The following is a 16,434-nucleotide window of genomic DNA, read 5'->3' as shown; positions in this document are numbered from 1 at the left end:
GTGTATACAGCACGGATACACTGGACAAAGGAATGATTCATGTCCTACCTGGGATGGAGTGGGAAGGTGGGAGATATAATCATGCTACTCAGAAGGGTGTGCAAGTTTAAAACTTATGAATTGTTTATTTCTGAAATTTTCCGTTTAATATTTTCAGGCTGCGGTTGACCATAGGTAAGCTGAAACCACGGAAAGGGAAACCACAGATAAGGGGGTCTGCTGTAGTAGTTTAAAAAATATTCCCAGAAGTGTAAGTTAAAAGAAAAAAATCTCACCCTTTGTTTTCCTACGTGAAGTTCAGAAATCTCTTGGTTTTTTAGACAACCAGAAGAACTGCCCAATAATTGGGATGATAGTCATGTCTGTTCTATAGAATTCTGTTTAACAGGGATCAGCATGCAAGGCCCTGCACTAACAGAGAAATGTTCTCTTGTCCTGTTTGGCCCGCTTGGCATGCAGAGGAGGCCGTCAACGAGGTGAAGCGCCAGGCGATGACCGAGCTGCAGAAGGCCGTGTCTGAGGCTGAGCGGAAAGCCCATGACATGATCACGACAGAGCGAGCCAAGATGGAGCGAACAGTCGCCGAGGCCAAGCGGCAGGCGGCGGAAGACGCCCTGGCTGTTATCAATCAGCAGGAGGATTCGAGTGAGGTGAGGTGTTGGTGGGAAGAAGATAGTTTCCACTAATTAGAGTGTTTGTTTTGATTCTAGGAGACAGGCAAAGGGAGTTATTGGACATTAGACAAATCTTTGGGGAAGAAAATAGAATAATTTTGGGACTCCTGGCGCTTGTGGAATTGACCAAGGGCTGATCAAATTTTGTCTTTATTAAAGATCCAAAATAACAACTTTGCCAAAAAAGGTTTTGTTTTTTTTTTTTAAAGATTTTATTTTTTTTCCTTTTTCTCCCCAAAGCCCCCTGGTACATAGTTGTATATTCTTCGTTGTGGGTCCTTCTAGTTGTGGCACGTGGGACGCTGCCTCAGCGTGGCTTGGTGTGAGCAGTGCCATGTCCACACCCAGGATTCTAACCAACAAAACACTGGGCCGCCTGAGTGGAGCATGCGAACTTAACCACTTGGCCATGGGGCCAGCCCCCAAAAAAAGGTTTTTAATATATTTGTTAAGTAATAGATGAAAGTGAAATTCTTATAACTTCCTAGCGCAATTTAGAGAATCCTCGGCTGCATGTGTGTTAGCGTACGTGGTCCTTCTGATAGAAGAGATTCAACAGGGATGCACTGTGTAAGCTGTGCTCTCCTTAAAGACATAGTACATGATTGGAATCAGTCACTATCTATTGGTCCTAAAGGCCAATGCTAAAACAATGGTTGCATCAGTGAAACATTTCTAAGAGAACTGCACAGTCTGTTTTTCCCCGTTATTTGTAATAACCATTATGATGGTCATTTTATAGCATAATATCGCTGCCAGAAGTAATATTATTTAGTAGTATTCCAGTATATTAAAATACACACACATGTAGCCTAAATGGCTGAAGGAACTGGGAAGTAACTAAAGCAAAATATCTAAACAAATGCTTTTTAAAATAGAGCCCATAAGTCAGAGCAACATGGTAGTGCTCCACGTTAATTAACATAGCACCACAATCCCCAACCTCAAAGTAACTTTGGATAAAGGACTACAATCAGCTAGTCACACTAAGCTGAACTAGCAGAAGCAAAACTGATAACTCAGTAGTCTACTATAATACATATCTATAATTTGTGAGAGAGAGTAAGAATTTAATTTGTACCAGGCTTCTCTGTAGATGAAAGACCCTGCGGGAATCACTCAATGCCCAGAGTTTCTATTTAATGTGTAGCAGATGAATAACAAGAGGACAAAAGGAATTGATTTTCAACGTTTCAAAGTTTCTCAGGAAAAGAAGGACAATGGGAAGTTTACCCTTTAACTGCTGACTCTTCCATTGTCGAATTAATCTAGACATAAATTCAATTTTATTGGTATCTTGTGGCTAAGATATTTAAGGACTTTGTGGTTTTGAAATTTTTTTTTTAAATTGGCACCTGAGCTAACAACTGTTGCCAATCTTCTTCTTTTTTTTTTTCTGCTTTTTATCTCCAAAGCCCCCCAGTACATAGTTCCATATTTTAGTTGTGGGTCCTTCTAGTTGTGGCATGTGGGATGCTGCCTCAGCATGGCCTGATGAGCAGTGCCATGTCCCTGCCCAGGACCTGAACTGGCGAAACCCTGGGTCGCCTCAGTGGAGCGCGCAAACTTAACCAGTCGGCTACGGGGCCGGCCCCTTGTGATTTTGAAACTTTTTTTACTAGCATCTTTTGGAGAAAATTTGTCCTGCTCTATTCAAGTTAGTAATACTGTGAGGCACACTTGTTGCCGTCGTTAAAACATCATCACTTTCATTTGAACATTTTAGGACTATTATGTATGTTGAGTATTTTGTAGGTCACTAAAATTCCAAAGATAAATATCTAGGAAGAAATTGAGAATTATGTCTTTGTATTCAGCTGGTAACATGCTGTATTCTTTCAGTATCTATAAGCTTTGTACATTTATTTATAACATCTATCCAGAAAAATATATGATCTTGACAGTAGTATTTAGCATTATAAAAATACATTCTATCAAACGGTAGTTATTAGTATATAGAATGAAATAACCTACATATGAATGATCTTCTGTAGTACTTGTTTTTCTTTCCTTTCTTGCTTTTTAGATCTGTTGGGAAACAGATCTTTAATATAGCATTACCCTTGTCTTAAGTGACACTGTCCCAAGGATTTTAAGGCAGACTGTGCTAGGAGAAAGGGTTCAGAATTCATAGGACCAAATTTAATTTCTGCCTCCACCTCTTACAATTCGGTGATTTTGAGGAAACCACTAAGCCTTGAAAAACTTTGGTCTTACCGTGATGTGAAGATAAGTGAACGTGTCGCATACAGTGCCTAGAAATTTGAGACATGATAATTTTATGATGTTACGGGTGAGGAAACACACCTGGCTTCAGTTACACTGCTAGGACATGGCAGAATCTAAACTGGAACTCACGGCATGCTGTCAACCCTTACATTGTTCCATAACAATGAAATAAGGATCTTTTCGTAACGATCATTAAGGTAATTTTTGGATGCACATAAAGAAAGGCAACTTAGGTCTGGTTTCTTACTTTTCTTCTCTTTAAATTGCAAGACCACTTTTAAGACTGAGGGTGTGGGGGCCTTGATCTCTCGAAGGATCAAGTCTCTTTTCTTCCAAAGTAATGTAGACATTTTCCTGAGAATAGGAGAGTGAAAGGCGGAAGATTTCATGTGAATAAAGCCGAGACTCCTCCAGACTTGCACATAGGTCATTACACACATACTATAAAAGTGGTGTGACCAAGGACCTGACATAAAAGTAAAAGCTTAACCCTTTAGCCCTAAATTCCTGTCACTGGTTCCCTTGAGGAATGACAATGTCTGAGAACAATCTCAGTGCCTGGTGATAGGTTCAGCTCAGCTGTACCTTTTGCCTAACAGTTAGCTTGAATTTGTAGGTAAATCCTTTTTTTTCCTCAGGAATTCTTTACTTTTCATTTAAGAGTGAGGACACAACTTTGAATCCAACAGATTTTTCTGCATCTGCTCTCTCCTCACACTTAGGGATGTGCACATTTTTGTAGAAGCGACCTGATAAAAGCCACCTCAGCAGTGATGCTTGCAAGTCACCTTATGTCTAGGAAGGTCCCTGGGCCCCTCTGGGACAGATCTAGAACAGCTCTGGCTTCCTTGGGCTAGGGTAGAGTTCCTTATTCCAGCTTCCATTATGTTTGGCCTGGGGAGGGCGGGGCGTGGATCTGTTAGGTCAGGACTGTGTGGCCCAACTGACCTGCAGAGAGGACAGTGCGGGTACTTCCCAGAATTCTCTTCTATGATTTTATATTCAGGGGATTTTCTTGAATATTAACCATTCGGCCCCAAATAAGGCCCACATAGCACTGTGCTTCAGAACTTTTATGAATTGTTTTCTGCTTTCTTAGAAAAAATGTCTGGCCATCATAGTAATTACTTGAAAAAATATGTATTCTCATTAAGTGTAGGAACCATTGATTTTAAAACTATACCCAGAAATTAATGGGCATTGTTTAAAGAATCATGTTTGTGATCTGCCCAGGGCAGTTTGTATTTTAATACATATAACTCTAAATTACTCACGTTCATTTACTTTACTTTTCTTTTAATAACGAATTCTTGAGCTTTCATTCCGTGAGGGACGGTGCTGGGCGCGAAGGAGCGGCGACCTCTGCTCATGTCGACTGCAGTTCATTAGAGGGGTAGGATCACTAAATTATGAGTCTCAGTAGAGGTTAACGTGAATTTTTCTGGGAAAAATTTTGTTTCATCTGACACGTAAGAATAATCGAGAACTGGTCAGCAGCTGCCTTCCACCCCACCTCCACCCCACCCCCATTGCCTCATCACTGCTACCTTGGGCCGTGAGCATGTCAACTCCATCATGCAGGGACGAAGGGATGGGCAGCTTCTTCAGGCTTTGAAAGCAGGGTGGCTCTGTGGCTGATGAGTATTTTGGAAGGATCACTCAGGCTGCAGTGTGGAGAGAGATCAGAGGAAATGAAAAGGAGGGACCAATCTGTTTCAGGAGACAGATGGGAATGAAGGTTAGATGAAGATGGTTGGTAGTGGTGCTGGGGTGGGGAGAAAATCGGATGTGTTTGCTTGAAACCCATGAGGTAGAATGGGCAGGATTTGATGATTGGTTAGCTGTCAAGGAAGAAGAGGGTGTCAGTGGACATGCAGGGTGTGGGATATACACGTCCGGTGATCTTACTTGAACAGCCTTCAGAAATGTACTGGTTTTGATCTGCCCAAGGTGTGTGGGTGGGTCGTGGAGGAGTTAACCTTTCTTCATCTTTTGTGTATAAATAACACAAGTTACAACATTTTAAAAAGCTCAAATCAGTTATTCAATCTGGCTCGATAGACAGATCTCCTCTGCAGATTGGAAAGGGTAAATAGAGCACGAAGGCTTAGATAGCCCATGCTGTCTAATATGAAACCAAAAGAGTACACTGGAATACATTACCATAGGGAGCAGGGTGACCATACATCCCAGTTTGAGTGAGACAGTCCCAGGTTACCCCTGTTGTCCACATGTAATTATTGAATGCCCCTTTCACTCTTAAGTGTCCTAGTTTGGGTGGTAAATTATATGGTCATACCACTTAAAGGCCATGTTCAGCCTTAGATGATTTTTTGCCAGCAAAGCTCAGAGACAGGTGGGTATGGCAGAAAGAATCCAAGAAGAGGACCCCAAAGACCTGAATTCTGACACCAGCTCATTTACCATATCAGGAGTCCTCAGGCAATTCATTTCACTCCTCTCAGCCTCTATTTCTTCTCAGGGAATGAAGTGTTATTTGCTTACCTCATAGTGTTGTTTAGATTTTTCTTTAATATCAGTGTTTTAATTTAAAGTGTTTTGAGAGTTATAATGCAAGGTGTCATTATCTGTTCATATTTCCCACTGTTCTTTATCACAAGATACAGTAAATTGTTCTGACTAAAACAACATTATTTTTCCCCTTTCCTTCCCTTTATTGGGAACCACCTCCTATTGTAGATATGTACCCATCTCTTACCTAGATCGGATATGATTTATACAATCTGAATCTATAAAAATCCATATGTAGATAATATAAACACACAAATTATTATTCTTTCTCTCCCCTTCATGGAGACTTTAAGAAGCAGCCTGGCTTCAGAGTTAGAAGACCAGAGTTCTAGGCCTAGTTTGGCTGTTCATAAGTTTCTCCTGAGCTGTTTATGTTAAGGACAGATGGTCATGAATTCTTCTCTCTGTAATTTTAAAATTTAGCCTTCCTCTTTCTGCCTTGGTTTTCACATGGGTAAAATGGACCTAAAATAATGCACATTCTGCTTAGGAAAACCAGTGGTTCTGAAAAGTAGGTAGTAAAGAATGGAAAATTTCCAGAAGGAGAGGAGAGGAGTTGACAATGCCAAATTGAAGAGAACAGCAGGAAGAAAATGTGGAGTAAGGAATGAATAACATGTAGGTATTATTCCTAGAGGCCATGTAATTTATCATCCAATCGGGGACACTTTTCAGAGGACAAAGGGGTGCTCTTTCCAGGACAGACCAGTCCTGTAAACCAGGCCATCCTAGCACCCTGGTGCCCATGGTCACCATAGTGATTGGGGGGACATGCGGTTTGTTTTGCCTGAGGTGAAACAAGAAGACCTGCGGTGCATGCGTCAGTCTGTACTGGGCCTGGTAGGCAGTGCTCTCTAGCCTCTAGAGCGTGTACTCCTCCTGTCAGCTCAGATGGAGTAGACAGTGCTGTTGTCTTTGTTTTGCAGCTGAGAAAGCTGTGTCTTGGTAGGGTAGGCCATTGTGCAGGGTCTCACAACAGTAAGTGTGAGCTGGTCCTCAGCCCAAGCTGCCTGCCTCTCAGGCCACCTTTTTCATACCTACACGGCAGTGCTGGGAATTTTTTTATTCCTGATTCTTACAAGTGTATCTTGTTCTTCATTGGACTTCCTTCAGATTATTCCTTCTTAGGTCTTGAACTTTACTTGGGATTATAGACTAACTAGTAATTGTTAGTGCTAACAGAATGATGCTGGACTTGGGGCAGACAGCTAAGCAATCTAATATTTTCTGTACTTTCCCTTTTTACAGTGTATTATCTATTTCACCGAGAATGTATAATGCCAGTATTAACATAAGTCAAAGGAAATTTGCCAAATCTGACCATCTTAAACTGTTTTGTTTTTATCCATATTCATTTCCAGTTCCTATCTGTATACATATATATATATGTTTTTTTGGTTTTTTTTTTCTCTAGTGAACGCCGTCAGATTGAAGCTATTTCAAAAGAACCTGCTCTTTATAGCTCTTCTTTGAGACCCGTATCTTGTTCTAGCTTAGGGGATCAAAGCAAGGGACTGGAAATGAGCATAGAACAGATAATAAATAAATGTATTGTTCTAATAGTTTTGAGTTTTGAGCCACCAAAGTGATATTTTCTCCCCAGATTAAAACAGCCTTTATTCATTGTTCCTACGTAGGTGCACAACTGCACCGTTTGTATCAAAGTTGGGCAGTTTTGTGGCACTTAAGTAGAAACACTGAGCAAATCTTTAAACTTTGTATTTCCAAAGCCTACTAAGCCGTGACAGTGTCGGTAAGTGACTCTAAGAGGTTCATCTTCATTGCTCCTTCTGGAATTAGTGGAATCGTCCCCAGTGGAAACTGTGCAGTATGGCCCAAACTGTGGGCCTGAGTGGACTCTGTATGACGTAGTTTTCACGTTACTACACAGGGATCTCACAGCACAGCTCTTGTTAAAGTCCTCACGATTGGACCAGACCCGTCAGTCCCTAGAAGAATTTGGAGCTTTCAGAGCTTGAGCTATGTTATAAGATTTTTGTTTGTTTATTTCATTCATTGAAAAGCCAGCTCTTTGATTCCACAGGTCATCATGGCATAGTGGTCAGAGCACTGGGCCTGGAAAGATCCTGAGCAGGTCACCCCTTGGAGCTTCAGTTTTATCATCTGTAACACAGGGATAGCATTTATATGGTACTCTCTGCGAGGTGGTTGAGAGGGACAAATGAGATGAGTAGAAGTATTTTATAAACAAGTCACCTTACAGATGAGCAATGTGTACTACGTGTAACAGAGAGAGATGAAAAGCAGATTAAGAAGCTGTTCTGACAGGCAGGGCAGCAAAGCGACTTGGATAGTAATTGTGAGGTTGGAAAGGAAGGAAGAGAGACCGTGGGAGTAAGGTTGGTGGGGTTTGGCACTGAGTGGTTGCAGGGGCCAAAGAAAGAGGAGTTTCCAATAAGATGACAAAGTATTGCGCCTGAGTGTTGCTTGTGACTGAAATGGACCACATCAGAGAGTCAGGTTTAGGGATACTGACCCGGTGACAGAGGAGCATCTGGTGGATCTACAGAACAGGCAGTTGAGAGTAAGAGACTGCAGCTCAGGAAAGAAATGAGAGCTGGAGAAACAGTTTTTGAGTCATTTTCTTACAGCTGATAGTTGAAACATGAGATCTGACAGAGGAGAGTATAGGAAGGGAAGGATATTTCTTTTCTTTGTGCCAGCTTCCCTCCTTTCCAAAGACTTAGAGGGAAATGAACAAACAGAACAGGAAGAAGTTATAGTATAAGAATCAGAATTTTAGTAACTTAAAGACTGAAGTTAGACAGAATTTCAACAAGGAGAATTTAAAAAGGAGAGATGGAGAAATGGTCAGTAGTGGTGAATCTTCAGAAAGTCTCGGGTTGAAGACAAAGTAATTGGTCACTAATGAAGTGTAAGGGGAAGTCAGCTAATGTTCTCTCTCTGTCAGTGCCTGCAGGGGAGGCACAGGGCCACGAGCTTCCTAATTCTAAAGGTTATACCATGCTGGATCTGGAGTAAGGGTTGTGTATAGTCTCGCTTTCTTCCAGCCAGAGCCAAAAGGAGGAGGTGGTGTTAGTTCCTGCTATTTATTCAGGACCTACTGAACATCAGGCACTGTGCTTAGTACTGACATAATCCTGAATAACCCTGCAGTTATTATTTGTGCTTTACAGGTACTATCACTCCAGGTTTAGTTATTTGCTTGTGGTCTTAAAGCCATTAAGTGATGCAGTTGGAAAGAAAACCCAGGTCGGCCTGACCCTGAAGCCGCTCAAAACTGGAAGCCATTTCCTTTACACACCATGGTAACTTGTCTTTGGTGCTCCAACTTCCTGGCCCACCCTCTGTCCACTTTCAGGAGTTAAGTGCCTTTCTAACCTTGTTCCTGCCAAAACAGGTTCTAAGATCTGAAACTGACAGAGTGTGGCATTTTGGAAAGAGTGTTTGGTTTGCAATCCAAAGACCCGGGTGAATCAAACCTTGGCTGTGTAATTTCATATCTGTGTGACTTTAGGCAAGTCATTTACTGCAAAAGTTATTTATTCTTTGGGCCTCAGTTTCCTAAGCTGCAAAATGTATATGAAAGTGGTTTTAAACTGTCAAGTGCAATGCAAATATAAGATGTTGTGAACTTAATATGAATTTAAGTCAATGTGTTGCCTTCTGTAGAGTTCTTTACATTTTGGGAATTTTAATTATAATTATTCTGTTTAATTTATTGAGCATTGATTGTGTGCAAGGGTTTTTCTGGAGAATTATAGGTGCATAAGACCTGAAGAAACTTAAAGTAATTCGGGAGAATTTTTTTTTTTTTTTCACTTTTTAAAAATTAATTAATTAATTTATTTTCGGATGTACATCATAATATATTTCAAATTCTGTGTGGATTACATCACGTTCACCACCCAAAAACTAATTATAGACCATCCCCTTACATGTGAGCATAAACACCCCTTTTGGCCCCCCCCTTCCTCCTCCCCCTATGGTAACCACCAATCCAATCTCCAATGCTATGTGTTTGGTTTTTGGTTTTTGAGAAAGATTAGCCCTGAGCTAACTACTGCCAATCCTCCTCCTTTTTGTTGAGGAAGACTGGCCCTGAGCTAACATCCATGGCCATCTTCCTCTACTTTATACGTGGGTCGCCTACCACAGCGTGGCTTTTGCCAAGTGGTGCCATGTCCGCACCCGGGATCTGAACTGGCAAACGCCAGGCTGCCGAGAATCGGAATGTGCAAACTTTAATCGCTGCACCACTGGGCCGGCCCCATATGTGTTTGTTTGTCGTTTTTATCGTCTACTTATGAGTGAGATCATACGGTATTTGACTTTCTACCTCTGACTTATTTCACTCAGCATAATACCCTCAAGGTCCATCCATGTTGTCACAAATGGCCAGATTTTATAATTTCTTATGGCTGAGTAGTATTCCATTATATATATATATATATACCACATCTTCTTTATCCATTCATCCCTTGATGGGCACCTAGGTTGCTTCCAAGTCTTGGCTATTGTGTATAATCCTGCAGTGAACTTAGGGGTGCAAGTATCTTTATGCCTTTGTGTTTTCAAGTTCTCTGGATAAATACCCAGCAGTTGGACAGCTGGATCATATGGTAGATCTATTCTTAATTTTCTGAGGATATTCCATACTGCTTTCCACAGTGGCTGCACCAGTTTGCACTCCCACCAACAGTGAACAAGGGTTCCCTTCTCTCCACTTCCTCTCCAACACTTGTTTCCTGTCTTGTTAATTATAGCCATTCTGACCATAGTGAGGTGATACCTCATTGCAGTTTTGATTTGCATTTCCCTCATAGCTAATGATGTTGAGCATCTTTTCGTATACCGTTTGGCCATCTGTATATCTTTTTAAAATTTTGTTTCTTGGAAAAGTGATTTCCAACAGTAAGATCCAGAAAGAATATCTTTTGTCAGTAGGGCAGAAAGACCATTCTCTGCATATCTAAAATAACAAGATGAAGGAAATAATGAAGAGATTGCTGATGTGAAACAGTATCGACAATCTTGGACACGTAGCTCTGGCATTCAGAAGCTTTGATTCGTCATTTTGGTTTCCATCCGTAGTATTAGTACATTTAGCAAAGGGGGAGGGTTGTGTTCAGCCTCATATTCTTCATCTGAGACACAGCCTAATTTTGGTCAATGGACTGATTCCCATTTTTCAGATAGGGAAGAAAATATTCTTTATGCCAAAAATGAAATATATTATCACAAATAAGGGAAGACCATAAATTGCCATGAGCTTTGGGAATGGAATTTGCTATGAAATGGTGTTCTTGAGCCTTCGACATTATTGTGGTAATTCAGTCACCAGCATCATTCCTTAGAGGACTGAAAGGGAAGCTGAGTTATTTAAAAAATAATAAAATAAAAAATAAATAGAGCAACTACCAGGAAACACTAGCCTGAGTATAAAAAGCACAAATTTGAAAAATGTAAAATTAGATTAAGCCATTGACCATCTTTATCTCTGCCTTTATGGTTATACCTCTGGGTTTTGTACACAATTTGCAATTTCCACCTTTGTAAAGAGCAGAAAGCTTACGAACTTAGAAGCTTGAAAGGATCCGAATTAGAGTGCTCACAAGAGTCCACATTCTGCTCTTCCCAGTGGTGTGATTGCTGAGGAGCTCAGTGCTGCTGGTGAGGCGCCAGTCTTGTAGGTACAGATTAGCCAACGGTAGAATCATCCAAGAGAAATATATTAATAGAAATTGCTTTGTCTGTTTTCTAATGAGCTTTTAAAAAGGAATGTGCACTTTGGAGGGTCTTTTTTGGTTGAATAATTGTGCCAAAGTTCCCTGCACGTTCATGCAATGCAATATCAAGGGCAATAAAAATATGTAGGTTTTTTCCCACCAGCTCATTTGAATTGCTCTTTGTTGTACCTTCTGACAGCTGCAGGATGTTTTTGTCCCAGTGTAGGTGGTAAAGGAACAGGATCGAACAACTTGGGAATGGGACTAGAGGTAAAACTAGCCAGAGCCCTTGAATCCTGGGTCAGAACCCAGCCATGCCAGGCAAGAAGGCTCAGTTCCCAGGAGCTTTGCGATCCAAAACATCTGTTTCTATATTTGGCATAATTCCACTGTTTTATTTGTAAAATTGTTCCCATCTTTGAAAACACTTTAAAAAATAAGAAGTCCCCGTGCTGTCTCCTCTTTCCACTCCCTAACACATGCATTTGTAATTACCTGGTTTAGTCTGTGTGTTTAATCAGCTTAAATTGAGAACGTTGCCTACATCTGATTTCAATCTGATGGAGCCGTTGAATATTGGGCACTTTCCAGTCTTGTGTCTGCCAAAATGCGCCTCTGACAGAAAAAGGATAGAACTCACACCAGGGAATTTCCTAAAGAAGCCACTTGACTCAGATTAGATGTTTAATTTCCTTAAAACATTGTTTTGAATCTGGGTCTCTGTTCTCTAATTGGGATTTTCTGATGTAATTTAGGAATTTTGCTTATTTGCTGAGTTTGTTCCAGGATCCAGCTGGCATTATTCTACATGCCTAAATCTCGAGGAAGTAAACTTCACTGAGTGCCCAGTGTTGTACGTCACTGCTCTGACGGATGGGCCAGGCCCACCTTTGTTCACTTCTTTGTAGAACATTATACCTGCAATGAGATTGAATTAATTTGGAGAGATAAGGGCTTCTAGTTATGTTAATGAAGCCTCTGATTGGAGGTGCACATCTTTTGAGATATTTTCCTGATTAAATTAAATGGATGTAGAAAAAATTACTTTATTCTGGTACTCACTATTAATGTTAATTACATTTTTATTTATGATATTAACATGTAAACCAAGTTTTTACGTTTCCTCAGCTATATTCATTTAAAACACCTCCCATTGACCAGAGTTTTTGAGATCTTAAGTTGTTAGTTTTTCCCCCTCTTCACTGGGCCATAATTTCTGAATGGTAAAGAAATAAGACTGTAGAGCTGAGCTCTTTCGAAAAGTTTTAAACCAGAGTTCTTGAGTTTACAGCCTTCTAGCACTTGGAAGACTCTGGGAGCCCCTTTATTTATTAGCAAAATTAGGATGACTGCCAAAAATTCCACTGTGTATTTTGCACAGTGGTACAGCCATGCATACCGGGCTGATGGGCCGATGTTCCACTGGGGTATTTTCAGTCTGCTCTTGAGCCATCTTAAGCTGTACACAAGCATGCTGAAAACCAAAAGAATTACAGGGAACATAGTGGGGAGATTGTTAATATCCACATATATCAGGGCTTTAAAAAATGTGTTTTAATTGTGACACACCACACACCGTTAGCTGGTTGGGGTTACCAGATTATGGTTAGAAGTTTGTTTTGCAAGAATATAATCAAAACCAAGGAAGATAAAGAATAAAAAGATTCGCAGTACAAAACCAAAGCTAAGGTCACTTGATAAAGCATTTCACAATGAGGATGGTCTTGCCAAAAGAACCGCAAAGGTTGAAAGTTAACTTCCTGAGGTTTCACCTCCTCCTGGAAGGACCCAAGGGCACTGTCATCCTTGGGCTCCTCCCCATCCCTCCCTCCTTCCCTTGGATCTACCCTACGCAGGTGCTCTTCTGTCTCTGGTATGTCTGTGCTCTGATTCATGATGCGTTTATCTCAAAGTATACATCTCAGAGGCAATCTCATTTGGCCTTTTCTCACCAGAGATTGGCAGTGGGCTCACTCGGGTCTGAGTTTTTAGTTTCCTCCACTTCTATGACTACCCAAGGTTGCTGAGGTGCAAATGAGATGCAAAGGAACTCCATCAGCTGGAAAGCATTGTATGCAAATAGCATTACTGTTTACCCAGTTTAGTATTTCTAGTTTTTCAAAGCCAAATTGGGCATAGTGTGAGTCATTTCACAAATATTTATTGAGCAATTACTATATATCAGGCACTGTTCTGGGTGCTTCGAATATATCAGAGAAAAAACAAACCAACGATCCTTCCCTCTAGGGAGGTAAAGGGCATTTTTTTGAGATTGTCCTGGCATTTGGATGTCAGGTACTCTGAATAAATAACTGATTGCAGTGGGAAGAACTAACTCATGGAGAGGTGAAAGTGCCCGGCCTCACTCTCTCCAGTCTGTGGTGGTGCAGGGAGGAGGATCCTCTATCTACTCCATTATATTTCTTTGAACCTAATGTAGGGTTCTTGGAGTTCCTTTGTGATTCCTGTTAGTATCTAGAAGGAAGAAGCTTCTGCCAGGAGTGATACGTTTGTGTCTGACCATGGTGGTATTGGCATTAGAAGAGAAAAAAAGTCAGATAGGCAATTGTTAGTATGGATGAAGAGAGAATTTAGTTGTGAAAATAGCCAAACCTAAAAACAAGGGATTTTACAGTAAAAATGGAAAGGAGCTTCAGCCAGTTTCTTAGATGTCATGATAGCTGTTGACTGAAAAGTTTGGGCAATCATCACACCAAAACCTGCATCTTCTGTGTGTTTAGTGGGTGCACACAGAAACACATACAACTGGATTTTTCATTCTTACTGTATAGTTCTTAAAAATAAAGAGGCAGTGCTACTTAACATATTTCATCACACTTTTGCCTGGACAATGTATTAATTTGGGATTTTGCATTCTTCTGCCTTATCCTTTAGAGTTGCTGGAATTGTGGTCGTAAAGCGAGTGAAACCTGCAGTGGCTGTAACACAGCCCGATACTGTGGCTCATTTTGCCAGCACAAAGACTGGGAGAAGCACCACCACATCTGTGGACAGACCCTGCAGGCCCAGCAGCAGGGGGACGCACCTGCGGTCAGCTCCTCCGTCACGCCCAACAGCGGGGCCGGGAGCCCGATGGACACACCACCAGCAGCCACCCCGAGGTCGACCACCCCGGGGACCCCTTCTACCATAGAGACAACCCCTCGCTAGACATGAACTCAGAACTGTCGGAGGAAAGACAACACAACCAACACAAAACCAATTCCTCATCCTCAGATGCTCAAAGTTGTTTTTTTGTTTGTTTGTTTATAGATGAACTATCCTATTTCAGTACTTCAGCAAGAGAGAACCTGACTGTATCTTGAGGCGTTAGTAAAACAAAGGGCCAGTAACGGGTCGTAATGACTTATTGTGGATAACAAAGATATCTTTTCCTTAGAGAACTGAAAAGAGAGCAGAGAATATAACATGAAAAGATAGATTTGACCTCCTCCCTGTTATTTTCCAGTAGCTGGGATTTTAAACTAGATGACCTCATTAACCGATGCTTTACCAAACAGCAAACCAAGAGATTGCTAATTGCTGTTGAAAGCAAAAATGCTAATACTAAAAGTCACAATGTTCTTTATATAAAATAATGGGAAAAAAAAGAGGAAAACTCTCAAGGGCATGAGCATTGGCTACAGCGGTAGACATTTTAACAAGAAGATGAATGGCGTCTGTGGGTTGCTAACTGAACTTTGAAGACCCGCTACAAAATGTGCACATGTGTAGCATATTGGAAGGAGACACAGATGTTTGATTTTTTTCCCTGTTTCTGAAAAGAAATAATAATATCCAGGTCAACAGAATGAAAAATGAAAGATGATTTGCAGTGGGATGTATGAATATAGCAGCAAGAAAAAAATGCCATAATACAAAAGGCTCCTTTATATATATATATACATATATATGTATATATATGTATATACACATATATACACACACACACAGAAGTAAGAGACTCAGCCTGCAGTTAATTAGCATTCTGGCAGCTTTGACATCAGCCAGCTGCCCTAAATAACCCTTCAACGTTTCTTCACTTTTGCCAGGTTCCACAGTGTAAGGACATTGGGTCTATTCCAGCTCATTCATTTTATATTGAAAAATAATTTTAAAAAAATGGTGGCTCCAGCTCCAGCCCCTTTCCAAATTTTTTCAACCCCACCCTGTTTGAATTTTTAATTAAAAACTAGTAGTTCTCTTGGTGTTAAAACACTTCTGTCCTGTGAGGTTTCCCAATGGTGTTTTTCTTGTAAATGTGTTGGACAAATGTGAAGATGCATTGTAGTTTAACCATATGCCCACATTTAGTCTCTATTCCTAGTTGGTGAGAAACCTGTATCTTTCCTATGCTGCTTTTATATCTGTATGTGTTAGTGATATATCTCTAGTAGTTCGAAAAAAAGAAAAAAACAACTCTTTTTCGGTTGTCCTCAAGAAAAGAAAAGAAAAAAGGCTATCTTTCGGAGCTGCTATTTCACTCTCTTATAGGATTTTTTTTCCTGAAAACCAGCATGCTTCACGGAATGCTAACATATTGGTGTTTTTGTAAGAGGGATGTACATAAATGTATTTTGCACTGTCACAATGACTCCCTAGGCATGCTATTTTTTCTTTTTTTTTCAGCAAACTCTTTTTAAATATGCTAGAACCATTTCACCAAGTTTAGCTGTAGCATAGAGTAGTAGTGGAATTTTTCTTTCTTCCCTTTTTTTTTTTTTTGGAAAGTCATTATAGGGACTTTTTAAAAAAATAAAATAATATATCCTACTTTTAAAAAAAGACAGTGCATGCGTATTGCTGTAAGGTTAAGTATTTCTAATTTTACAAAAAAAAAAAAAGATAAATCATTAGACTCCAAATGCTGAGGTGTAAACTGACAGCTTTAACACTGCTGAATGCCAGGTTATACAGTATTCTTGCAAAAGGGAAGTCAGCCAAAGACTGATCTGATGGACCAAAATCAGAATTTTGAAAAGCACCAGTACTACTTTCCAAATGATCAGCAGGTTAAACATGTTCAGCAAGGTATAGTGTGAATCCATTAACCCTTCGTTGTCCAGGGTCCAGACCAGAACTACTTGTTAGTTTTGAAAACAGTAGCCCAGGATGTGCTTGTGTGCTTTGGGGAAAGTCAGCAGTGCTGCAGGCTGTGTAGACAACCAAAGTTTTCAAAGCTGGGAAGACACTTCTCCACATACGTACACACATCAGGCGTTTACTTAAAAATCTAAAATGATCCATTAGCTTTGGGTTTGTTTTTTTTAATGTAGCCATTGGATACA

The 16,434-nt window shown here is 40.4% G+C and overlaps 1 protein-coding gene across 1 annotated transcript in view; it reads left to right on the top strand.

The window, feature by feature from the left end:
- RUNX1T1 (RUNX1 partner transcriptional co-repressor 1) overlaps positions 1–15,047 on the top strand; it is a 134,848-nt gene extending 119,801 nt beyond the window's left edge. The window contains 2 exon segments of the mRNA XM_070481331.1: positions 460–650; positions 14,042–15,047. Of these exon segments, the coding sequence (XP_070337432.1) occupies positions 460–650; positions 14,042–14,317 (467 nt within the window). The 3' untranslated portion in view covers positions 14,318–15,047.
- The last annotated feature ends 1,387 nt before the right edge of the window (positions 15,048–16,434 follow it).

The sequence above is a fragment of the Equus asinus genome, chromosome 12 (genome assembly GCF_041296235.1).
Source record: "Equus asinus isolate D_3611 breed Donkey chromosome 12, EquAss-T2T_v2, whole genome shotgun sequence".
In the NCBI taxonomy this organism is placed as follows: domain Eukaryota; kingdom Metazoa; phylum Chordata; class Mammalia; order Perissodactyla; family Equidae; genus Equus; species Equus asinus.
This window is presented reverse-complemented; position numbering and strand designations above follow the sequence as displayed.